Genomic DNA, 27,795 nt, shown 5'->3' on the forward strand with positions numbered 1-27,795 from the left:
GAGGGAGAGGTGCCGGCAGCTCATGGCTCTGAGCGTTTCAAAAGGAGCGGCGAGGGATAGCCCGCGTCATCCCCCGCCGCAATAAATAGCGTTGGTCAGGACCGAGGGGAGACAGCTCGGTTCACCCAGAGAGAGTCAGCAAGCCGGCCCGGCTCCAAGACCATAAAGAGCCCCACACTACATTTGCAATCGGAGCGGCTCCCTGCAGGACTGCACCCAACCGTGAGCAGCGGACTTGGACCGCACCGGGATGTCTACCTGGCTCTCAGTGCAGGTGGAGGGGGAGATTGTGAATGCCACCCCAGGACCACCGCTTGAAGGCTAAGGTGGCATTTATTGGGGGAGTGGGGGGTGGTTTGTGTGTGTGTGTGTGTGTGTTGGGTTAGGAGAGTGTCAGTCCACTCCCTGTGAGTGACCTCCCAAGCCCAGCACTCCCCCCTCACACACACACACACACACTGACAGGGAGATGGCCACGGACGCTGCTCCCCCTGCCTGGAACCTGAGCACCATCTCCAGCCCCAACCAGACGGTGAGTGAGCTCCTGCCAGCGGCCTCCCTGGAGGAGCTGGCGGTGACTTGCTCCATCGGGACCATCCTGTCGCTGATGTTTCTGACCGGGGTGGCCGGCAATGTGTACACGCTGGTGCTGATGTGCCAGTCCATGCGCTCCGCCGCCTCCATGTACATCTACATCGTGAGCTTGGCGCTGGCGGACCTGCTCTACCTCTCCACCATCCCCTTCATCGTCTGCACCTACTTCGCCAAGAGCTGGCACTTCGGGGACCTGGGCTGCCGGCTGCTGTTCAGCGTGGACTTCCTGACCATGCACGCCAGCATCTTCACCCTGACCGTGATGAGCACCGAGCGCTACCTGGCCGTGGTCAAGCCGCTGGACACGGTGAAGCGGTCGAAGAGTTACCGCAAGGCGATCGCGGTGGTGATCTGGCTGGTCTCTCTGTTGCTCGCCCTGCCCATGCTGCTCATCATCCGGTTAATGCGGACCCGGGGGAAGAACATCTGCGCCCCCACTTGGAGCCCGCATGTCTTCCGGATCTATATGACCGTGCTGTTCATCACCAGCATCCTAGCCCCGGGTATAATCATTGGTTACTTGTACATTCGCCTGGCCCGGACCTACTGGATCTCCCAGGTCACCACTTTGAACGACAAGCAGACCAAGCGCTCGCCCAACCAGAAGGTCCTCTACATGATCTTCGCCATCGTCCTGGTGTTCTGGGCTTGCTTCCTGCCCTTCTGGGTCTGGCAGATGATCGAGTACTACCAGCTCCCCCTGTCCCTGTCCCAGGACACTCGGGGCCACATCAACTACCTGATGACCTGCCTGACCTACAGCAACAGCTGCATTAACCCTTTCCTGTACACGCTGCTCACCAAGAACTACAAGGAGTACCTCGGGAACCAGCAGCGGGGCTTCGGGAACAGCAGCTCGTTCCACGGTCGCAACCCCCGTTTCCAGCGCTCCTGCCGCCGCTCGCTCTCCTCCAGCAGTCAGCAGTACACCGAGTCCGTCACCCTCAGTCAGATCTCCGGCTCGAACAACAGCACCATCTAGGTAAGCGGTTCAGATCCAGGCTCGCCTTCTGCTCGAGTTGCCTCTACCGTTGACAATTTGTTGTTCACCTCCGGCCCTGACGACAGTATGGATTGGCCGTGGGTTATTACATTTGTGCTCCATTATTTTAACGGAAAGCCCATTTTTGTTTAAAGTTAGTTTTCACTGAAGGTGTGCGGCTATGGATCCGTGAGTGACTTATTCAGAATTCATACCTGCCCCAATTTCTCGTGTAAGTTACTGTAGAGTAACACTATATTTACTGAAAGAATTGTAGCGTTCTAAAGGATAGAAATATGTCTTCCAATGTAAAATTCAGGTTGGCAAAAGAAAAGTTTAATTAACTGAACAATCATGTATCGTCAGTGCTTCAAAATTTTTGAGTACGATTGAATTCATTGCAAGTTCCTGTCATCAGTGAAGAGGACCGTATTTTGGTTCATTTTTAGTGGAAAATTATTCAGAGTACATGCCACATGAGCAACCGACTCTGCTTAAAACGACCGATCATTTAATACTAACAGATTTACAAAATTGATATGGATTTAGCGCAAAGTTCAGCCCAACAGATCAAACACACTTATCCTCCTGTCTAATTGACAACGGATCTTGAGACACCTCACAACCCAAGATGGAATTAACAATTTCAGTCAATGTTAGAAAAGAAAGTGCCTTGAAATCTATACAGGCCTCCCAGCTAGATCCAGAAGCTTTATGGTTTCCTGTAGCCTATCACTCAAACTTCAGAACTTCCCACCCTCCAATGTACGCCAATAACTTTCTTCCCTAGGTAACTCTCAAGCCCTCTATTTAAAAAACTCCAATGTCCCCATAGTTGCCAAAGTTGGATGTCTGGATTCACTTAGAGCTTACAAAAAATATGCAGTACTAAGTTGTGCCTCTTAGTTTCTTAAGCACGATGTAGAATATAACATGAAAAGATACAAAAACACTAATTGGAGCAGACCTCAAACAAATAATTGCCTTTGAATTTACATAAACCAATAATGCTTTGCCGTTTTGGTCTCAGTATAGATTAATGATGATTTTGCGTCCTATAAAGATAAGTGGAGTCTATTTATGTGAATCAATTGCTGGAATTGTGTTAGATTGTTATTAAAGCACTATAAAAGCCTGAAGAAGAGCTCATGTCCGAAACGTCGATTCTCCTGCTCCTTGGATGCTGCCTGACCTGCTGCACTTTTCCAGCAACACATTTTCAGCTCTGATCTCCAGCATCTGCAGTCCTCACTTTCTCTTAAAGCACTGTAAATACCAAGGTAAATCAGATAAATCAATAGATTAGCAAAATTATTAATGCTAATCCATATTTACATCTATATATTTCTTTCAGTAATTTTCAAAATGCACTTGATTTTTTTAAAGAAAGCATTAATCCACTTTATAATTCCAGCCATTTTCCCACTTTAATTTTCCATCATTATAGAATAATTACTATACTGCTAACTTTCAATTGATGGTTAATATTGACAGCCCTGTGCCAAAAACTGTCCAAATACCACCTGTAACTTTGCAGCTAACTACATTGAAAGTTAAAGTTTATAGACAACTTTGGAGTCTTTGCCTCTGATAATCTGCATCAAATATATAATCTTTGACACATTCTCAAGCTTATGTTTTAAATCAGATACATTTTCTAATTTACTAATAGTCAGCAAGGCATACAAAGTTTTATTATATATTCTACTAGACCTAGGGAAGGAAAAGGGAGATTCACAAGTTATAACTTTTTAATAAGGTTTTATGACTGTTTGGTAGTCTACGCACTTGGCTAATCAAATGCTAAGAATGTTAAAAGATTACCTTGTTTGGATTAGAGAATGTGGAATTCTGTTAAGTATGTAACTATCTGAACAGTATTATTTAGCTCAATCCAACTAATGATAAATGTTCTATAAAATGATGTTATTCAATTCAGCAGTATATAATTTAATAAGCTAGTAATTACATATTCTGTTGATTATAGAAGAGAAGTGCAATGTCAACATTACACACTTTGGAACAGTTGTAGTGCAGTAAAATTAACTCATAATGATTTTGAATGTTAGAATATTTTTGACTGAATGTCCATTTTCCATCATATTGAATGTTTGAACTTGTAAAGTAATAATTCAGGAAACTGAGATAACTGTTACTAAAAGTGGTTTGAAGCAAGGTTCTGCTGGCCATTTTGTAAATCAGTCATATGATTTTCTAAATTGTAAGCTAAAGCCAAACAAAGAAAATGACTAATAACACCAAGGTATTGGAGAAACTACCAGAGGCTGTAGGAATCCATTTTCATGACAGTTTTCATAAATGGCAAAAAGTACCCAGTTCCCTAACTGAGCCAAGACCATTATTAAAATAGAATAGTCACTTATATTAAATAATTATAAGCCTTAATTATCTTAAAATTGAAACACTATTACTGTACAGATTAATTTCTTCTTTAATATCACAGTTTAATCAGTGACTGTTTCTTAAATAAGTTGTGGAATTTTAAAAAAAGGACTCAAGCATTCTGTATTAATTCTATAATTCTTGTTACCGTTGCTCCATTCTGAGTTTGTAAAAGTTATATTAATCTTTAAGTAAACCTGTTATTCATTTGCCTTCCAGATACGTCATTACGTATTAGCATAAATCCAAAGCAACTGGGTTTCTGGCTTTAGTGGAAGAATGGATTAGATCATAGGAATTGATCCGTGGGACTGAAAGTCCCAAATCCTAAAGATGGTATTTTATTTGTTATGCCATGAAAACCCAGTGTTGTGATTAAAAAACAAATGGAGTGAATCCTCAAAAGTCTGGAAACCGTTTTGAAATGCTATGATAGTTAAAAATAAATGTAGTGGTCAACTTTATACCTTTAAAGGTTATCTTTGAAAGCATAATTAGCAATAAATCAGGGAGAAAAATGACTCATCAAAACCCATTCAGTTCATTACATCAAGGAGTAATTATTCAACAAAATAGACAAAAGTACTTATACAATGAGCTGATCAGGTGATACTTCAATATGTCAGGAGTCAAATTTTACCAACTTCTTTTTACAACTAATAGAGTCATAGTCATAGAGATGTACAGCATGGAAACAGACTCTTTGGTCCAACCCATCCATGCCAACCAGATATCCTAACCCAATCTAGTCCAACCTGCCAGCACCCGGCCCATATCCCTCCAAGCCCTTCCTATTCATATACCCATCCAAATGCCTCTTAAATGTTACAATTGTACCAGCCTCCACCACTTCCTCTGGCAGCTCATTCCATACACGTACCATGTTGCAAATATTTACAGTAAGGTGGAATTATTCATGTGCCAAGATGTAACAATTCATTAGGTATGTTGGAGCATCTTGAAACATTATTTATGAAGATTATTTCTCTGGACATTTTCTAATTAAATTATAAACATGATTTTGGTTTGCCCGAAGGAGAAAAGAATGAGGATAAAATTAGGCAGCTGACTTCATGTAAATTAGTATTATATTTGATTATGTAACAGAAGTAACTGTGAATAAGTTTTGTGGTCATTTTTTGCATTCCAAATTTTTGTAAAGCTTTATGATTATTGAAAATCTTAGTGATAGGGAACAAGCACTTCTGTTTTCAAGTACAGAATGTCAGGAATATCAATCCCAAAATTCGTAATGCAAAATGATTAAGAACTTCAACATTAATCTGTTACAAGAGCGATTGTCTGAGCATTTGTACAAATATGAGTTGACAGAGAGATTGGAGAAGTATATAAGTTATAATTCATACTGAAAGAACTCAGTTGATTATTTAAGGAGGTGGTAAATATTTGAGACAAAATAATGTTTTCAGATGTGCTGTTTTACATAGGTTTCCAGAACACCTTCAACAAGTGTCCACATAAAGACTGTTAATAAAAAGGAGAGTTCACAAGACTGGTGGTATCCTAATGGTTTGGCTTGGGGGTTGGTTAGAAGAAGGGGAAACAGTGTAGGGATAACGATGCACTGATGGCTGCAGGATGTAACTAGTAGGTTTTCAATGGGAATCTGTGCTAAAGTCTAAACATTTCACTTTTATAATAAATGACTCAGGAAGAATACAGAGCTATAAAATCTAATTTTTTGACAGTGTTATGTTAGATATTAATATAGTGTACAGGTCATTCTGCTATAACGTGTGTTTCATTAACACAAATTTGCTGAACCCAATTAACAAACTGGAGACACAGTTTGTAAAGTGTGAACTTTTAAAATGTGTGTTGGTTGTAATGTGATTACAGCATTAACACTTTAAGCACTGTTCCTAAAGCGTGCTTTTTCTAAAATACAGGGTTGCACAAGAATGCAACCATTGCACTTTAGAAGAACTACCTGTATCAGAGCAGAAATAGCAACAGGACATTGATAGATTCAGTAAATGATCAGAATTATGGCAGATAAAGTTCATTATGGGAAAATGAGATTGGATCTAAACTGATAGATCAGGGAAGCTATTGAAATAATAGAAAAATGTAGATATTCAAGCATACAAATTACTGAAAGCAAATGTGCAGTTATAAAAAAAAATTAAAAGGTAATCCTGTGCTGGATTTTATCTCAGAAAGGCTACACTACACAAGGACAAAGGTTATGTTAAAGCAGTAAAAAGTTCTGCCTAAGTCCCACGAAAGAAACATGCTGCGCTTGGAGGGGTGCAGTCCACTTTCACCAGATGATACTGAGTCTAAAATAATTAAATTATAGCATAGTTTGCATAGAGTACGCTTGTATTTCTTGGAATATACAGGATTAAGGAGTAATGTTAATCAATGTTATTCAAATGACCAGTTGAGTAGACAGCAATGAACCATTTCTTTAGTCGAGAGTTCAGAAAATTGTGGCATAGATCCTTAGACGAAGGTCATTCAAAGGTGACGACACAAAGTAATTCTTCAAACATGGTTGTTGGATATCTGGCAAAAAATCCCCTAAAACATTTTTGAGGCTAGATTTCTTGAAAGTTTCAAAATACTAGTTTCAAAGTTTTGTGTTATCAAGGGTATTAATGGTTACAAGGTAGATAGAATTAAGTTACAGATCAGCATGATCTAACTGAATAGTGGAACAGGCTGCACAGGTTAAATTGCCTGTTTCAGGTTCTCTTATAGATACTTTATAGCTTATGGCGAACTTAACTATTTTTATGTTGCTAATTGATCCGCGTTGTGTTTCTTTCAAATGGTTAGAGGGGCCATTGTCCCCACCTCCTTCCACGAGTACAGATAAAATAAGAACACGTTAAATGAGGAATGATCTAAGTGACTCAACACCATTCTCAGATAAGTACTTCAAATAAATCAATATGACATTTGGCCCTGAGTTCCTTGATGTGGTACCAGAAGCTTAAACTGTATGTGCAGTTTCTAGATAAAGTATTTTGCATCTTAAATAGTGTCAGTTGTGATATAATTGAATTCTAAAAGCAGAATGAACATTTCAGATAAAAGCAAACTCAAAATCAAAAGTGATGCAGCCTTTAATATCCGTGGTGTGTGAGACTACCTGGGTACAGCAGAGAAAGGAACAGATTTTGTTGACCACTTACAAAATCATAAAAAGGTGCCACAAAAGATACTTACATCAGCACAATAAGCAGTATTGCACCAAATGCAAGTTTCTACGATATGTTTAATTGTATAATGTACTCCAAAGATAGAGGAGATATAAATAAAAATGAATATTTTCAAATCCTGCAATGACCATCCTCTTTGTGTCTTAACCAACATACTGATATGTATGCATCTGGCAACTGGATTGGAACTGTATGAATAGCTTTTATATCTTGGAGCTGTCGCTTTTAATTATTGTCAAAATCCAACCTCATATATTTGTCCCTGGAAGTTCTCTTTTGTCTGGCTAACCATAGTAAATGAAAATATAATTAAACTAGACAAAGTCCTACCCTTTCATTAGCACTAGGTTTAACCAACAGATCACCATGCCTCACATGAGAGGAGAGGTTGAGAAGCAGAGTCCTTCATGGTAACTTCAGCCCATGCAGGAATTGACCACACACTGTTGGCAACATTGCATTATGAAACAATTGTCGCACCAACTGAGCTAACTATACTCATGAATAATTAATCTAACATTGTGAACTGGTTAGAATGAGTGAATGTACAAATAAGGGTAAAAATCAGAGTGAATGTACTTTTTGTACGAATACCTTGGCAGATTCTATTCACTTACATTATCAGCTGCCGTTTAAATTGACCACAATTTGTGAATACAGACATGGCCCAGCATTTTATCGTAGTGTGTTTATAGAGAAGTAAATGATAGATGTAAATTTTAAAAAAAACAGAAAAACTTATTTTGGAATTTATGGAATGCCAAATTATGAAACCAAAGTTTTCGTTTTCTTGAAATTATAGTATAAATGATATCCCAAATTATTTGTTCAGAATAAAAAGACACTTCTGGTATGTTATATCGTAACTCTAAAATGGCATTAAAGGTTGGACTCAAGTGTTGTATAAAATGCAATTGGCCTAAAAGAGTTCACTCAAAAGCTTTGAAATAGCGTTGCACTCTGATGTTCTGGCTTTTGTTGTGAGTTAGTAGTCAGTTCCACAGTTCCCAGCCATTACCACAGATCTGGTTCCCATTTATTAGGTGACAGCGACGTCTTTTACCAAGTGTTAATTTAATTAACAAGTCAAAGCTAATGTAAACAATTATCTTATTCTGATGTAATAAACTATTCCTTGTTAGTCAAGTATGGGCCACCCACTAGGCTTGCTGGTGGTGAAACCATCACCAGTTAATAATGTTACAAGAAGGGTTGGTGGAAGAATATCTACCCAAACAAGATCTTATTGAATCAAGTGTCAGCTCCAAACATTTCTTACAACAGGAAGGCTGTTGCATTATCAAAGAGGTTATTAACATATAAACTATTTGGGCACTATTAAGAAGGGCAGGGAACTTAGATTTTAGAAGTATTTTTGCTAAAATGGTCAGTAATAATTTCCACTGGAATGTAATATACACAGTGCCTATATACACAATGAATCGATACATTGAACTAATAAGATACAGAAACCAGTCAATTGACCTTTCCCGTTTCCACTGGTTCAGGACAAACCTCTGTAGCTCACATGCCATGATTTTCAGCTTATGGAATTCATCTTCAAAACAACACTGGTGAATTGCTGAGCAATATGTAGAGTCCCTAATTAAACTGTTCAGTATAGCATCAACATAGGCATCTGGCTGGCAATACATAAAATTGCTATCAAAAACAGAAATTGCTAAAATAAAATACTCAGCAGATCTGACAAGCAGAGAAATCAGGGTTAATATTTCAGTCCAGTGACCCTTCTTCAGGATTGAACAAATTGCTACGTCCGGTTAAAAAAGGATATATCTAATTGCTATAAGAGAAGGGAATGATTTTTTTCAGTGCATTCATTTGCTTATTGGGTTTGCTCAGTTGGTTGGATAGCTGGCTTGTAAGATGGAATACAGCTAACAGAGTGGATTCAATTCCCTACTGGCTTAGGTTACCATAAAGGTCCCACCTTCTCAACCTTGCTTCTTACCTGAGGCATGGTGACCCTCAGGTTCAACTCACCATTAGTGTCCTTTCTCTGAGATAGCAGCCCAATGGGATTAGAATAGCATTAATTCATCAATAACCTGTGCATCAGTGCTCAAATGGGATTTGGTTCCAGGCTTTATTGGCTTAGTCTAAAAATCAATGGAAATGCTAAATTCCACAGGTGTGGTGAGACTGACTATCCTTGATATCAAAGCAGTATTCAATCAAAGGTTAAAACCATGGAGCCCTGGTCAATGACATTTAGGGGAAAGCTCTGCAGTGATTGGAGTCGTTCCTGGTACAAAAGAAGATGGCTGTGGCTGTTGAAGGTAAATTATTTTATTTCCAGCAGCAGACACCATGGCCAATACTTCACTGGGAAGACTGCATTACTTGTGGGAATTTACACATTCCCCAACAAAATAATCAATCCCATAGATTAAGAACCAATAACTATGAGTCCTTCTTTCAAAGTAATCCTTTGTAGGTGCCATAAAAAATATGGGCAATGGTCGGCTTTTAAACTTTTTGAGAATAGTCATATGAAATATGTGATCATTGATGATTAATTTATTTCATGATATTTATTAACAGTTTGAAAACTTATGATACATACTTGGTCTTTATTCAATGGAATCTTGAAATTATCAAAAGAAGATATATTCAGAAGTATCACATGGCATCAATCATAGGTTTCAAAGAGATATTTAATCTCTGCAGTATCCAAAACGAATTTAAGTTTATATAACAGTAATAATTTCCATAAGGTATCAATCTATCTTGCATAGTTCAAGGCTGTTTAGATTGACCAATGTGGATGATCTAGGAATATTGCTTAGATTTATGATTTTTTTAAAAAAGTAAAACTTCTTGGCTATTCAGGAATTTTTTAAAAAGAATTTATTATACTGAAGTTGTTGTACAATACTTTACTTTTTATGTACAATAATGTTTACACTGAATTATTCTTATGCTGATTGTATCAGGTTTATGGAGAGCATTGATGCAAATGGATTAACTGCAGTAAAAAGAAAAACTAGAAATTAACATTAACCCAGTTAGATGTATGTTTGTATGTTCTATGGTATTCATAGATTCATAGAGTTATGCAGCACATAACAGACACTTCGATGCAACTCATACATGCCGATCAGATATTCCAAATAAATGCAGTTAAATTTGCCAGTACTTAGCCCATATCCCTCTAAACCCGGCCTATTCATATACCCATCCAGATACCTTTTAAATGTTCTAATTGTACCAACCTCCACCAATTTCTCCGGCAGTACATTCCATATATGCGCCACCCTTTATATAAAAATGTTGCCCCTTAGATCCCGTTCAAATTTTTCCCTCTTCATTTTAACCCTATGTCCTCTAGATAAGACTTTGTCTATTTAGTCTATTCATGCTCCTCATGATTTTTATAAACCTCTATAACGTCACCCCTCAGCCTCCAGCTCTCCAGGGAAAGTAGCCCCAGCCCGTTCAGCCTCTCCCTATAGCTCAAACTCACTAACCCTGGCAGCATCCTTGTAAATCTTTTCTGAACCCTTCAAGTTTCACAACATTCTTCCTATAGTAGGAGACCAGAATTAAATGCAGTATTCCAATACTGGCCTAACCAATGTCCTGTACAGCCACACAATGCACTGACCAATAAAGGCAAGCATAACAAGTGCTTTCTTCACTATCCTATCTACTTGTGACTCTACTTTCAAGGAACTATGAACCTGCACTTCAAGGTCTTCTTGTTCAGCAACACTCCCTAGGAGCTTACCATTAAGTGTATAAGTGCTGCTTTGATTTGCCTTTCCAAAATGCAGCACCTCGCATTTAACTGAATTAAACTCCATCTACCACTCCTCAGCTCATTGGCCCATCTGATCAAGATCCCATTGTAATCTGAGGTAACCTTTTTTGCTGTCCACTACACCTCCAATTTTAGTGTAACCTGCAAACTTACTAATGATACCTCCTTTGTTCACACCCAAATTGTTCATGTAAATAACAAAAAGCAGTGGACCCAATACCAATCATTTTGGCACACCACAGGTCACAAGCCTCAGTCTGAAAAGCGACCTTCCACTACCAACCTCTGTCTTCTATGTTTGAGCCAGTTCTGTATCCAAATAGCTAGTTCTCCCTGTATTTCATCTGATCTAACCTTGCTAACCGGTCTACCATGAGGAACCTTGTCGAATACCTTATTGAAGTCCATATAGATCACATCCACTGCTCTGTCCTCATCAACCTTCTTCATTATTTTTTCAAAAGACTCAATCAAATTAATGAGACACAATTTCCTGTGCACAAAGCCATGTTGACTGCCCCTAATCTGTCCTGCATTTTGAAATACATGTAAATCCTGATTGTCAGGAGTCCCTCCAACAACTTGCCTACCAGCAATTCCTTGAAAAAAAGGGTAACTTTCATTTTCAGTACCTTTCAGCCCTCCAAGATAACGTGCAACACAGACAATAAAATATTTTTTTAAATCCTAGACTCCTTTATAATGTAACAAGCTAATAATTTGTGAGATTCCAAAAACAGCAATGAGATAAATGGTCAGGTTATCTGTTTCTGTGGTGTAGTTCAATTGGTAAGTATTGCTCAGGAGACCAAAAAACCAGTTCTCTTTTGAATTGCACCCTTCCCTATTTTAATTCTGCCTAAGAAGGGAGGCTCAGCCTTGTTTCTGACATATTTTCTAAAAGACTACACCTCTGACTTTCTCTTAGTATCATATAGAAGCATGGTGCAACATTATGTGTTTAATTCACCAAAATAAGCAAGTAAAATAGTGTTCTTCCAAACCAAGGCTGAAAGTTCTAAGCCAAGACTGACACACCAATAATTCTTGTAGTGCAGATATTAACCAATTTATTTTTAACCCCTTTGACAGGATGTAATGAAGCTTAAACTCTTTTTGTCCAATTCTCTTATGGGATGTGGATGGCCATGCAAGGCCAGTATGTCTTGCTCATCCCTAATTGCCATGGAGAATGCAGAGGGAAGTCTCCTTCTTGAACTGCTGTAGTCCATATGGTTCAGGTACACTTACAGATAAAGAAGGAAGGGAGTTTCAGGATTTTGACCTAGTGACAGTGACAGATTGATAATATAATTCTAAGGGTAAAAAATGAGGTCTGCAGATGCTGGAGATCACAGTTGAAAATGTGTTGCTGGTTAATGCACAGCAGGTCAGGCAGCATCCAAGGAATAGGAAATTTGACGTTTCGGGATGAAGGGCTTATGCCCGAAACGTCGAATTTCCTATTCCTTGGATGCTGCCTGACCTGCTGTGCGTTAACCAGCAACACATTTTCAAATATAATTCTAAGGTCAGGATGGTGTGTAGCTTGATAAAGATTCTGCAGTTGGCTGTGTTCCTATGCATCTGCTGACTTTCTCCTTCTGGATGGGAGAGGTCATGGGTCTAGAAAGCGAAGTAGGAGGAGCCGTGAACAGTTGTTATGGCATCTTGTTGCCTCCATGCATCAGTGGTTGAAGGTGTAAATGTTTAAGTTCACGGATGGCATGCTGACTAAGCAGGTTACTTTGTTCTGGATGGTATCAAGCTCAGAGCTTCACTCATTCAGGCAAGCAGAGTGTATTCCAACCCACTCCTGACTTGTGCCTTATAGATGATGGACAGGTATTAGGGAGTCAGGAGCTAAATTACCCACGCCAGAAATTCCAATATGTGCTCTTCCAAGCCATATATATATATATATATATATGTATGTATATATACACACACAAAAAGTGGCCATTCCAATTCTGTTCCTGGGGCTATTCCAATTCTGTTCCTGGTCAATAGTAGCTGCCAGAATGTTGATAGTCAGGGGTTCAGTGATGATCGTGCCATTGAATGGTAAGGGGAGAAGGGGAGAAATGGCATTGCCTGACACTTGTATGGCATGAGTGTTATGTTTCATTTATCAGGCCAAGCTGGGAGTTATCCACATCTAGATACATCTGAACTGTTTCAGAATCTGAGGAATCATGAGCAGAGCTGAACATTGTGCAATCATCAGTGCACACCCTAATGTCTGAACAAATGATGGAATGAAGATCATTGTGAATGAGATTGGGCTGAGGAAACTGTTCTGAGGAACTCCTGCTGAGATGTCTTGGGATTGAGATGATTGGCCACCAACAACCACAATCATCCTCGTTTATGCTGTTTCGTCTGATTCCCATTGACTTCAATTTCTATGAGGTGGCCTTGATGCATACAAGTTTAAACCCTGTTTATTGATATTATGGACAGTCACTTTCACCTCCCTTTTTGAGTTCACCTTTTCTCATTCATACTTGTGCTAAGGCTGTGATGTGGTCAAGAATTAAATGGCCATGGGGCAACCCAAACTGAGTGTCAGTGAGCAGCTAATTGCTATGCATGTTAATTGATGACACTGTCAGTGATGTCTTCTGTCATATGAGCATGTGATGCCACCACCACCAATATGTGGTTGAGTACATCATTGCCACTGTCCCTTTTTCTGAATGGGCCTATAGAGCCAACTGACTCTAAAGTAGTGAGGTTAAATCCATAGGTATTCTAATGAGGAGAGACTATTGTCTTGAACAATATGTAGTGTATTGCACAATAGGAATCTGCCTTGACTTACATGAGTAAGGTAATGTTACTTTGACAAATGGGAAACACAGGTCTTAAGTTGTCCTGTCATTCTCCTCATGTCATCATCAGATCAAGTGGAGCTAAATGCAGTCTTCAGCATTAATCTTTTCAGAAGTTTACCTTATATTTTCCTTACTTTCCTTACTTTACCTTACTTTCCATCACTTTGCTGAGGTTTTGATAGGAGGCTGATGAAACAGTAACTGTTGAATTGAATTAGATGTTTTTTTGTAGACAGGGCACATTAGGAAAATTTTTCATGTTGTCAGATAGCTGCCAGAGCCGTAGTGATACGGGACCTTTTATCTCAGGAGGTGTCGTGCTCTGGAACTCAAATTTCAGTACTATGTCATCAGGGCCCATAGACTTTGTAGTTTAGATTTGATTCCCTACAGTGTGGAAACAGGCCCTTCGGCCGAACACGTCCATACCAACCCTCCAAAGAGTAACCCATCCAGACCCATTCCCCTCTGACCAATGCACCTAACACTATGGGCAATTTAACATGACCAATCCACCTGACCTGCACATCTTTGGACTGGTACTGGTAGTATCCAGTGCTATCAGTTGTTTCCTCATTGTGTGGAATGAAATTAATTGGCTGAAGACTGGTGTTTGTCATGCTATGGATGTCCAATAGAAGCTGAGATGAATCATCCACTGAGTAAATCTGGCTAAAGAGAGTGACAAATGCTTCAGCTTTGTCTTTCGGACTGATGTGCTGGGTTTCCCCATCATTGAGGATGGGGATATTTGTGGACTCTCTTCCTCCAGTTAGTTGTTTAATTATCTACCACCATTCACAACTTAATGGAGTAGGACCTGTAAGTCATTTAGCTATGTCCGTCACATAATTTTACGCACACTGCAATTTAACATGCAAGCAGTCCTTATTTAATTCTATTACAATCGAATAAACTAAAAACTCACAGTCAGTAGCTGCTTGGGGAAATCTAAGTCAAATGTCATTGCAGAATTTCTTATTTGAACGATTAAAATAAGTTTTTGATACAAGTGGAACTATTCTACAATGATTATATCTTCCCTTTTCATATTGCAATATGGGGAAAAAAGAGCACAAAGAGGTATACAAGGAAACGAATCCATTAGGATTCATTTTTCGAATCCCAATCTCACTTACGGAATCACATTTTTTTCCTAGCGCAATTTATACCAAATGACTGACATTTCAAAAATTTCCATGTAGGGCAGAATTTAGGGAACTTGCTCTATTATTATGCTGAAAAGTTCCAAGAAATTCCTGGCCAACTCTTAAAGGCATATTTTTAAATATTCAAACTGATACGTAATCAAAGTAGACAAATAGATCATTGGTATAAAAAAAGCTGGGAAGTGGCAGTCACATCTGGGGAGTTCCCTTTATTAGGATCTTCTTATATTAAGCATGATTCCAAGCCATTAAGGACAGGAGTGTTTTGACTCAGGGACATATCTGGAATGCATTCCAGGTGAAAATTTAGAGAGGATAGTAAAGAAGATTAACAAGGAAATATCTCTACTTACAAGAAAAATTCCACTTATGTGATAAATCTTCAATTACCTCATTCGTTTTCAACATTAAAAAATCGAGGTTTAAATAAGGTAATTATTTGGACACAAATTTGTCACAGCTACTGAAGATTTAAAGGCATGACAAGCTTGCAGCTTCTGAGGAAGTTACTTTAGGAATGGTCAGCTGAAAAAGTTAGTGTATTCCTCATGAGAAGTCTTTTAGTCCTGCCAAGAGAGATTATGGTATGTACATCAGCCTAGCAGATTAGACAATCACATTTTCTAGTCAGCAAAGGTCACTTTTCAGGCTGCATTTGGTGTATACATTCATTTTGGCAGCAAGACCAAAGACAAAGCATACTTTCTAAACAGAGAGATATTGACAGAGAGAACTGGGTATATGAATCACAAAAGGTAAGTATACAGGTTCGGTTCATAATTAATAAAACTAACAGAATGTTAACATTTATTGTGAGGAGAATTGAATACATAAAATGTTGGGGTGATTAAGCTTCAGTTATGTAGAACACTGATATGACCACATCTGCAGTACAGTGCAGAGTATTGGCAGCCTTATTTAAGGAAGGGTGTAAAGGCAGTGCAAGCAGTTCGGAGAAGGGTTGCGAGAATAAAACCTAAAATGAGTGGATTATTTTGAGGAGAGGTTAAGCAGGCTGGACTTGCATCTGCTGGAGTTAAAGAGAAGTGATTTGATTGAAATGTAAAATTCTGAGGGGTCATGATGGGATACATGCATGGAAGAATCTAGAACTAAGGGTCACTGCTTAAACATTAGGAGTGACCAAGTTAAGATAACCTTCTGAGAAACATTAAGATTTAGATTAGATTACTTACAGTGTCCACATCGACCCGCAACTCACCAATACCCCTACATTAACTCTGACTTCTCTCCACAGATGCTGCCAGAACTGCTGAGCTTTTCTAGCAATCTCTATTTTTGTTTCCAAAAAAAAGAAATGCGTTTGAGATTTTTTCTGTCATTGGTTGGCGAGTCTTTGGAACTCTGTTCCTGAAAAGGTGATAGAAGCAGAGTCAGCATTTTTAAAGCAGATGCTTGTAGGTTTTTGCTAAGTAAGAGGCTAAAATATTATTGGGATAGACAGGAATGAGGATTTAAGGTACAGTCAGATTAGCCATAATATTATTAAATGGTAGAGCAGGAATAAGGGGCTGAATGGTCTTCCTCTGCTCCTTATTCATATGAATATTTATTTGTATAAAGTGACCTGCCTTCTCTGCTAAGAAATGCTACACTTTAGCCATAGAAATTCAAGATATACACAGTATATCATGTATAAAAGAGTACATGGGATTAATCAGCAATAGGGGTTCTGTTCCCAGAATGATAGATAGGAGTTTTAAGACATGTCCAAACACATCAGACAATGCATGGTGAACAGCTAAGAGAGGAGCATCTTCAGACAAAAAGAATAAATGTCGTTTCAAGATAAATGTTGTGACATTTATTAACTCGTCAAATAAATTATCTGCAGTGAGGGTGTTTAATATTAAGTTAAGATAAATTATTGGAGAATGGAAGAAGAAGGAATATATCTTGAAGAAGTTGCTCAAGGTCAAATAACAGATGAGAAGAGGAACCAACAATTGTCCTGAACTTGAGAAGAATGTCTGAATGAGCCCTTGAAAATATCTGAATAGTTACATCACCTCAGAAACACAATGTGTAAATAAAACCTCAAATCCACCAGGAATATCAGAGGAACAACGAATTGGTCTAATCAGTTCATGGAATGAAAATTTCTGTTGCTGTGGCAGAAGATCAAGATTGCCCAGAGATTACTAAGAGACCTCAATGGCAAAGGATCAGTTTTCAATTCATTGTTACACAATGGCAAAAAGTATCCATGTCACTTCAACAACATTTTTGAAAGACTCATGAATTTCCATAAAATCCAGCAGCTTAACTGTGGAATGGAAACATTCAAATACAGTTCTGGTGAGTGCTGTGTTGGTAGTGCTTCTAAAGGGGTTAATGTTCATATCACAAGATTCCACTTATTCTACTGATGTTGCACACAGTGAGTGGTGACAAGGCGTTCAACTCTAGCTTTTGGAGGGAGCAGATTTATCTGCACCAGCTCCCTAATGTCCCTGTAATTATGTCCAAGCAAATCTAGGTGTACTTATTGATTTCGTGCAGTAAACCCTCTCCTTATCTAAGAATAGAAATTGACATCTGACCATTCAAAAAATATAAAATATCTAATTCAATAGATGGAAATAGTGGCTATTATGAAAGAAGGGTTCTAAAATTATGAGGGCCAAATTTGACTCATAGCGGGATACATATAATGATTCCATAGCCAAAGTGGTTTAATGAATATGATTACCTCTTTGTGTTGAATGTTGAAGGCAATGCATTTTTCATTTTTTTTAAATATTTAGATTGTGGTTAAGTGTCTGCATGTAAAATCATGCCATTCAATACAACATGTTACATGGATTAATTTTAATTCCTAATGTTATGATTTTTCCATATTTCAAAATGGTGAACACCTACACCAGCACAGGCAATTCACATTTTATACTCAATGTATACATTGATGCGTTATTTTTGGAAGGACGTTTTAATATTTTGAAGGTTGATTTATTTATCATGATATATGATAAATATCCTCATAAACAGTTATGGAAATCTTACAATCTCATGTACTTAAGATAACTGATGCAGTAAAATATAATTTCCATACTTGAACTAACCTGTTTGCTTATAATTTGGAGATGCCGGTGTTGGACTGGGGTGTACAAAGTTAAAAATCACATAACACCAGGTTATAGTCCAACAGGTTTAATTGTAAGCTCCGAAAGCTAGTGCTTCCAATTAAACCTGTTGGACTATAACCTGGTGTTGTGTGTTTGCTTATAAATTATATTATTGAATTGTTACTGAGGATTTAATTGTAAAACAGAAGTGAAAACACCTTAATCATTTCCAACAGCAGCCTGAAGTTTCCTGATTTTTTTAACATGATGGCAACAAGTATGTGAATAGTTCACTGCATGATTCAGCGGGTTGCTTGTACAGAGTTTGTCAGAATACTTTCATGATAGCTTGCAGCCCTCAAAGCAGTGGAATGGTGAGCCAAAAGCAATGCCTTAAACATGGAAATGGTGATAAAAGATTCGCAGCAGCATATATTTATTTTAGTGATGTGAATGAATGAGAATATCAATGTGTGCATCAATAACAGCAACGAATGTGCCTATCGGTCAGCTTAAACATATCAGTATTTGCTGAAGCACTCAACAGAATGAAAACTAGGAAAATTTACACCAAAACATATACAGGCATAGTTAAGCAAGGAAACAGAAGTGTGAGCAAAGAGAAATGAGGTGGAGCCTCCCTTTGGATTTGAAAAGCAAGACTTGCATACTTTGTGATTTGCAAACTGCACATACCTTAGGAACAAAAATCTCTCAAGATATAATAAAAGCCTCGGTATCATTGATATGAAACAGAATTCATTCTTGCAAGAATAACCATTGTAATATCTGTAATCCTGCTGTTAATACAATTTCTCAAAACTGTCATTCATTCTCAGATAAATGGTTTGCCTATTGTGCTGAAATTCATTAGCACGTGTCATCAAAACAATTGGCCACTATCTGAAAAAGGAATAACAGAAGATCTTCAATACAATTTAGATTGATTGCTTGTCAATCAAAATAAAGGGAGACAAACTGGAGTTTAGAAGAACACAGCAAGGCAGGCAGCGTCAGGAGGCTGGGAGAACACAGCAAGGCAGGCAGTATCAAGAGGTGGAGAAGTCGATGTTTTGGGTGTAACCCTTCTTCAGGTCCTTTCTCCACCCTCCTGATGCTGCCTGTCTTGCTGTACTATTCCAGCCTCCTAATGCTGTCTGCCTTGTTGTGTTCTTCCAGCTTCTGATGCTGCCTGCTTTGCTGTGTTCCTCTGCCTCCTGATGCTGCCTGCCTTGCTGTGTTCTCCCAGCCTCCTGGTACTGCCTGCCTTGCTGTGTTCCCCCAGCCACCTGATACTGCCTGCCTTGCTGTGTTCCTCCACCTTCCTGATGCTGCCTGCCTTGTTGTGTTCTCCCAGCCTCCTGATGCTGCCTGCTTTGCTGTGTTCCTCTCCCTCCTGATACTGCCTGCCTTGCTGTGTTCTCCCAGCCTCCTGATACTGCCTGCCTTGCTGTGTTCTCCCAGCCTCCTGATACTGCCTGCCTTGCTGTGTTCTCCCAGCCTCCTGATACTGCCTGCCTTGCTGTGTTCTCCTAGCCTCCTGATACTGCCTGCCTTGCTGTGTTCCCCCAGCCACCTGATACTGCCTGCCTTGCTGTGTTCCTCCACCTTCCTGATGCTGCCTGCCTTGTTGTGTTATTCCACCCTCCTGATGCTGCCTACTTGCTGTGTTCCTCCACCCTCCTGGTACTACTGCCTGCCTTGCTGTGTTCCTCAACCCTCCAGATGCTGCCTGCCTTGCTGTGTTTCTCCACCCTCCTGATGCAGCCTGCCTTGCTGTGTTCTTGCAGCCCCCTGATACTGCCTGCCTTGCTGTGTTCCTCCACCCTCCTGATGCTGCCTGCCTTGCTGTGTTTCCCCAGCCACTTGATACTGCCTGCCTTGCTGTGCTATTCCAGCCTCCTGATGCTGCCTGCCTTCCTGTGTTCTCCCAGCCCCCTGATACTGCCTGCCTTGCTGTGCTATTCCAGCCCCCTGATACTGCCTGCCTTGCTGTGTTCTCCCAGCCCCCTGATACTGCCTGCCTTGCTGTGTTCTCCCAGCCCCCTGATACTGCCTGCCTTGCTGTGTTCTCCCAGCCCCCTGATACTGCCTGCCTTGCTGTGTTCCTCCAGCCTCCTGCCTGTCTACCTTTAATTTCCAGCATCTGCAGTTTTATTTTGTCTCTAATCAAAATAAGGGAGTAGAGAATTTGATTTCTTTTTCCGGAATAGATTATCTTTCAATGGTTAAGCCACAATGAAAGCACCAGTTGGCATGTTTTGTACGTCAGCATCATGTTTTTTTTTACCCAGAGTCATTTAAATGTATAGTACAAAAGATGAAGTCACCACATCGTCGGGTGTTTGGAACATTTTTTCCCTGCACAGTGGTGCTTTGTTGATTGAAAAAGTATTGTAATGCATACAAACAAAATAGAGTAGGATCCCCAGTTTAAGGGCCAACTTAGTTTAAAGAACATATCCCTATACATCACTAAATTAAAAATACGTACATGTTACAATTTAGCAACTGATAGTTAAGTTTTAAATTATGAAAACATTTTACACTTATCATTCCAGATTGTTCAGCAGATATGTCATTTTCTTCACAAACTCTCAAAGTTGTCAAGATTTTAATGGACTTCCAATCCTTACACTTCCTGACCAAAGCGGCGTGTGGTAGAAAATCTGGTTTAAAATGGGGAACCAAACCTTCATGGGGCAGTGTGATTAGATTAGATTACTTACAGTGTGGAAACAGGCCCTTCGGCCCAACAAGTCCACACCGACCCGCCGAAGCGCAACCCACCCATACCCCTACATATACCCCTTACCTAACACTACGGGCAATTTAGCATGGCCAATTCACCTGACCCGCACATCTTTGGACTGTGGGAGGAAACCAGAGCACCCGGAGAAACCCATGCAGACACGGGGAGAATGTGTATTTTGACCTGGAGGCATTCTCAACACACAGAAAGATCAGACACAATGATGTAGGGTCTATAATAGGGTGGATGAGATTTCTTCCAAAAAAAAATACAATTACCAAAAAAGCATTTTTGCATCCAGCTAAGAGTTCAACTCATTTTTTCTGAAGTCATATTAGCAGGAGTGGGAGGAAGCGATATGGAGAGATTTCAGGAAGAAATTGCAGATCTGAGGGCTAAGGAAACTAATAGTGGAGCAAAGAAATTGAGAATATATGAAAGGTTAGAATGGGAGGAGAGCTAACATCTTGGAAAGTTGTCGAGCTGAAGGAGGATACACAGATACAAAGTGCAAACGCCGTGTAGACTTTTGAAGATTGAGAATTTCAAATTAAGACATTCCTAGATGAGCAGTCATTATGGATCAATGAGGATAGGAGTGAATGGTATTTGATGTGAGTACATCCTTCAGATCATTAAAGCAATTTTCCGTGCGATTGTGTTCCTGGGAATTGTGTGCCAGGAGTCATCCAGAGGTAAGATCTTAAAAATCCAATCCCAAAGTATTTTATGCATGAACAGAAATACAATTGTGCGGGAGTATTCTCATTGGATGGTTAAAAAAAAACATTCAGCTTGTGGATTCAGCAGTCTTCTGGACTCTGAGCTCTCCCATGTCCTTATCCCAACTTCCACACATCAGGCCTTGTGAGAATACACACAACCCATTGTTAGCCACTAACAGTCCACATTAATAGCTATTCGCCCTCTTAGCAGGATTGTTATCCAGTCCTTTGTTCTCTGTCTTTGGGCTCTACCCCACCTATTGTTTACTCCTTACATCCTCCCACACCCTATCTTCTACAGATAAAGTGACTATTTCCGAGCTACCATCAGATTTGAGGAAGAGTCACTCAACCTGAAACATTAATCCTGATTTCTCTACACAGAGGCTGCCAGATCTGCTGAGTTTTTCCAGCAATTCCTGTTTCAGTGAAATTGCTCTGCATGTTGGTGTGTTTCCTTCCAGGTGCCAGATGATGTCTCGGATCATATCTTTGGGGTCCTGAAAAGAGAAGGTGATCAGCCTCAATCGTTGTCCGTATAGGTACCAATGACATAGGTAGAAAGAGGGATTGGGATGTAAGGCAGGATTTCAGGGAGCTAGGGTGGAAGCAGAGAGGTAGAACAAACAGAGTTGTTATCTCAGAGTTGTTACCCGTGCCACGTGATAGTGAGGCAAGGAATAGGGAGAGATATCAGCTGAACATGTAGCTGCAAGGATGGTGCAGGAGGGAGGGTTTCAGGTTTTTGGATAATTGAAGCTCATTCTGGGGAACGTGGCACTTGTACAAACAGGACGGTTTTCACTTGAACCAGAGTGGTAATAATAGCCTGGGTGGGAAATTTGCTGGTGCTATTCGGGTGGGTTTAAACTAGCTCAGCAGGGGAATGGGAACCGGAGGTGTCGTTGCAGTGCACAGAAAGATAAGAGTAGGGAGGACAGGGAGAGGATTTCAGGGTCACAGGAATGTGCTGGCAGACAATGCCAGAAGTATCCAAAATAAGATAGGTGAGCTTGCAGCATGGATAGGTACCTGGGACTTTGATGTTGTGGCCATTTCAGAGACTTGGATAGAGAAGGGTGAGCAATGTTTGTTGTAGGCTCCAGGGTTTAGATCTTTCATTAAGAACAGGCAAGGTGGTAAAAGAGGGGAAGGCGTGGCCTTGTTAGTCAAAGATAGTATAACGGTGGCTAGAGAATTTTTGATGAGGATTTGTCTACTGAGGTGGTGTGGGCTGAGGTTAGAAACAGGAGAGGAGAGGTCACACTGCTTGGAGCTTTTTTATAGGCCTCTGCAGAGTTCCACGGAGGTGGAAGAGAAGATTAACAAAATTATTCTGAGTAGGAGTAAAAGGAACAGGGTGGTCATTATGGGGGACTTTAACTTCCCCAACATTGGCTGGAAATGTTATAGCTCTAGTACGTTGGATGGATCAGTTTTTGTCCAATATGTACAGGAGGGTTTCCTGACACAGTATGTTGAAGGGCCGACAAGAGGGGAGGCCACACTGGATCTGGTGCTTGGTAATGAATCAGGCCAGGTGTTTGATTCAGTTGTAGGTGAGCACTTTGGACAGAGTGACCATAATTCAGTAACTTTTAGTTTAGCGATGGAAAGGGCAATTATAATGTGATAGGCGAGAATTAGGATGCATAGAATGGGGTAGCAAAATGCAGGGGATGCAGACAATGGAAATGTGGAGCTGGTTTAAGGAACAGACATTGCATGCCCTTGATAGGTATGTCCATGTCAGGTAGGGAGGAAGTGATAAGGTAAGGGAACTGTGGTTTACAACAGAAATTGCATCTCTTGTTACGAAGAAGAAGGAGGCTTATGTGTTGATGAGGCAAGATGGTTCAGATGAGGCAATGGAGAGTTACAGACCAGCTAGGAAGGATTTAAAAGAGAGAATTAAAAAGAGCAAAGAGAGGACACGAGCAGTCTTTAGCTAATAGAATAAAGGAGAATCCTAAAGCTTTCTATAGGTATGTGAGGAATAAAAGGATGATTAGGGTAGGAATAGGGCCAGTCAGAGACAGAAGTGGGAAGTTGAGTGTGGTCCCTGTGGAGATCGGAGAGGTGCTAAATGAACATTTTTCATCGGTGTTCACTCAGGAAAAGGAGAATATTGTATAGGAGAAGAATAAGGTACGAAATATTAGATTAGAAAGGATTGAGGTCAGTTACGCACAGGTGTTATCAATTCTAGAAGGAATGAAAGTAGACAAGTTCCCTGGGCTGGATGGGATTTATCCAAGGATTCTCTGGGAAGCTAGGGAGAAGTTAGCAGAGCCATTGACTTTGATATTTGAGTCGTCATTGTCTACAGATTTAGTACCTGAGGATTAGAGGATTGCAAATGCTCTGCCCTTGTTCAAGAAGGACAGCAGAGATGACCCAGGTAATTGTAGACCAGTGAGCCTTACTTTGTTGTAGGAAAGGTTTTGGAAAGGGTTATAAGAGATAAGATTTATAATCATATAGCAAGCAACAATTTGATTTCAGATAGTCAATATGGTTTTGTCAAGGGCAGGTTGTGTCTCAAAAACTCATTGAGTTTTTTGAGAAGGTGACCAAGCATGTAGATGGGGGTAGGGTTGTTGACGTGGTATGCATGGATTTCAGTAAAGCCTTTGATAAGGTTCCACATGGTAGGCTGATGGAGAAAATGTAGAGGCATGGAATTGAGGGTGATTTAGCAGTCTAGATTAGAAACTGGCTTTCTGAAAGAAGGCAGCGAGTGGTGGTTGATGAAAAATATTCAGCCTGGAGTCCGGTTACCAGTGCTGAAAATGTGTTGCTGGAAAAGCACAGCAAGTTAGGCAGCATCCAAGGAGCAGGAGAATCAACATTTCAGGCATGAGCCTTTCTTCAGGAATTCCTGAAGAAGGACTCATGCCCGAAATGTCGATTCTCCTGCTCCTTGGATGCTGCCTGACCTGCTGCTCTTTTCCAGCAACACATTTTTCAGCTCTGACCTCCAGCATCTGCAGTCCTCACTTTCTCCTAGTCTGGTTAACAGTGGTGTGCCACAAGGATCTGTTTTAGGACCACTGCTGTTTGTCATTTTTATAAATGACTTAGACGCAGGCATAGGTGGATAGATTAGTAAATTTGCAGACGACACTAAAGTCGGTGGAGTAGTGGACAGTTTGGAAGAATGTTATAGGTTGCAGGGGGACTTGGATAAACTGCAGAATTGGGCTGAGAGGTGGCAAATGGAGTTTAATGCAGCTAAATGTGAGGTGATGCACTTTGGGAAGAATAACAGGAAGGCAGGTACTGGGTCAATGGAAAGATTCTTGGTAGTGTGAATGTGCAGAGGAGTCCATGTGCATAGATCTCTGTAAGTTGCCACCCGGGTGGATAGTGCTGTTAAGAAGGCATACGGTGTGTTAAGTTTCATTGGTAGAGGGATTGAGTTCCGGAGCCGTAATGTCATGCTACAACTATACAAAACGCAAGTGCAGCCACACTTGGAATATTGTGTACAGTTCTGGTCTCCCCATTACAGGAAGGATGTGGAAGCATTGGGAAAGGTGCAGAGGAGATTTAACAGGATGTTGCCTGGTCTGGAGAGAAGGTCTTATGAGGAAAGGCTGAGAGACTTGGGTCTGTTCTCATTGGAAAGAAGAAAGCTAAGGGGGGATTTGATAGAGACATACAAGATGATCAGAGAATTAGATAGGATAGACAGTGAAATATTTTTTCCTAGGATGATGACGTCAGTTTGTACGAGAGGGCATAACTACAAATTGAGAGATGATAGATTAAAGACAGATGTCAGAGAAAAGTTCTTTATGCAGAGAATGGTAAGGGCGTGGAATGCCCTACCTGATAATGTAGTCAACTCAGCCACATTAGGGAGATTTAAACAATCCTTAGATAAGCACATGGATGATTTTGGGATAGTGTAGAGGGATGAGCTGAGAATAATTCACAGGTCGGCGCAACATTGCGGGGCGAAGGGCCTGTTCTGCGTTGTATTGTTCTATGTTCGATGAGGCAAAGTTTTCAAAATATTTTGTTATGTGGATCTGGATATCTTCAGCTTCATCTGAATGTATACTCTGAAGAATTTTGTACCTGATTTTGAACCATTCCTTGATGTGCAGATATTATGAATGTGTGTTTGCAATTTGGGTATTCAGCAGAAAACTACGATAGTCAATAGAAAATATTGTAAAATATTTACAACACCAAAACAGGTCATTAAGACCAACAGATCCATGCTAATCCCATACAAGCCTCCTCCCATTCCTCTTTATCTTAGTCCATCAGCACATCCTTCCTAGTCCGTTCATGTTCATGCTTTTCCTGTCTCAACTAGAATGTGTCTGTGAATTTTGCCTGAACTACTTCCTGATGTCACGATGTCTGTTTCGAACTCTCTGTGAACGATGTCCAATGAGATGGTAATTTCAGTAGCAATAACACTGATAGAGGAGACAGTTATTCAGAGATGTAATCCAGGAACCGAACTTGAATGGAGTTTGTTTAATGTTGTATTTATTGTGTTAATGTTATTATGTTGCAGAAAAAATGAGGCACCATCTCTTGTCAAGGAGAAGAAAATTTGCTATTTCCAAGGAGCTACAATATCACCTTTAGAAAATTGATCACTACTACCTTCCCTCTGAAGCTGAGGTCTAAGCACTTATGATGAAGGAAAGTGCGATCATGAGGATGGCAAATGGAAATATTTAAAACAAAAACTAAATTGTTCAGCCTCAGATAAAGCAAAACCAGCTGAATAGAAATGTTCCAACACTCAAAGCTGCCATTTTATAAATCTATAAACTGACATTTCCACATTGAACAGCTTTCTTGTGATCATCCTTAAAGAAATCTGCTTTTCATGTCGAAGGGAAAAAGAAACACATTCGATTCAAGTTGCTGTTGTGAATGCAAAAAGAAAGATTCTCTATTAATGCACAATGTTTACATAAATGCTTTGTCTACAGGAGAACTGCACTAGGGTAGAAATTGGTTTGGCCCAGTAAATTTGGGCACCAGACCAACACAGGGAATGATCTTTGCACTTGACAGTGAATGTCCATAGTTCCAAAGACATTGGCCCTTGACATTCCTTGTAAGCAGTGAGCTGTGATGGCCTCTATCAGACATACTCTGATTTGATAATCAAGGCCACCACAATATGATCAGTTCAGATGCTAAGTCGACTTGTAGATTAATCTAGAAGTTTGATTGAGTTGAAAAACATTGAAAGGCAAAAATGTGCTTACATCAAGCACAAGATCAGGAAAAATGTTCCACTGATTGTAAATCAAGGTGAATAAAAGTAAAAATAAAATCACAGTTTAGGTTACTGTGGAGGTAGAAAAGCTCACCTGAGTTTGCAATGCATGTACAAGTATTGCATAAATATCCTGAGATAAGTTGAGCATAAAAATGACAAAATTTGAATAATGGCCATAGTCTTATTGTTCTGTGATGAAAGCTATATTTCCGATTAAAATGCTGGGCCTTCCAGAGTAGTTCTCGGTGGTCGGTACATGTGCTAAGTCAAAAGCCTTCATATTCCTTTTCAGCCTGAATGACATTTGCTCAATCACAGACACTAGGCATACAATTCCCTATACCTCAATCCACCTTCACAAATGCACTAACATCTACAGTTTCTGTCTCATACCAAGGGCTGACAATTTTGCCCTGTTCCTAGAAGTCACAGCGTTCCTTTCTACTCTCAGGGATGATACTTTGTTTCTCAATTCCAATTGTGGTATCTGGCAGTGCTCCCTCGGGGCTCAACTGGAACTACTGCCTAAGCATCAACAGATCCCAAGATCCTTCACAGACGTCCATGTCCCTTCTTGAAAATTATCTGACTCAGACCCTGAAACTCTCAATTGTTCCAAAACATTAATATTTTATCGAGAACTTACAAACTACACTTACCCTCTGAGTGTTCACGTACTTATATAGTTCACTGCCTCAAAATGAATGCTCCAATCCCCAGGCATCAGTACTTTCTAAGAACCATCAGATCCCATTTATCCAGACCCAGCTTCTCTCACTTAGTCAAAACTCATAATTACCCACTCTCTTTTTGAATTTTGCGTGTGTTCCACCAGTTGCTAGATTAACTTTGCCTTCTCAGTCTGGATCTTTAAAAAGGTAAGTGTCAGCAACTTATTACATGAATCAAGGTACATATGTCAGAGTGATGCAGCGATACTGATAAAATGTAATGAAGATCAAGGACTCACAGGTAAGGACAGATGTATGCAAAGTCAGAAGTCACATGACAC

The 27,795-nt window shown here is 40.0% G+C and overlaps 1 protein-coding gene across 1 annotated transcript; it reads left to right on the forward strand.

Annotated features, from left to right (window-relative positions):
• LOC132827816 (urotensin-2 receptor) lies at positions 1 to 27,795 on the forward strand. The gene is made up of 2 exons (XM_060844550.1): positions 1 to 1,576; positions 26,061 to 27,795. The coding sequence occupies exon 1, from the start codon at positions 470 to 472 to the stop codon at positions 1,574 to 1,576; it is 1,107 nt and encodes a 368-aa protein (XP_060700533.1). The 5' UTR covers positions 1 to 469; the 3' UTR covers positions 26,061 to 27,795.

Source organism: Hemiscyllium ocellatum, chromosome 25 (genome assembly GCF_020745735.1).
Source record: "Hemiscyllium ocellatum isolate sHemOce1 chromosome 25, sHemOce1.pat.X.cur, whole genome shotgun sequence".
Lineage (NCBI taxonomy): Eukaryota > Metazoa > Chordata > Chondrichthyes > Orectolobiformes > Hemiscylliidae > Hemiscyllium > Hemiscyllium ocellatum.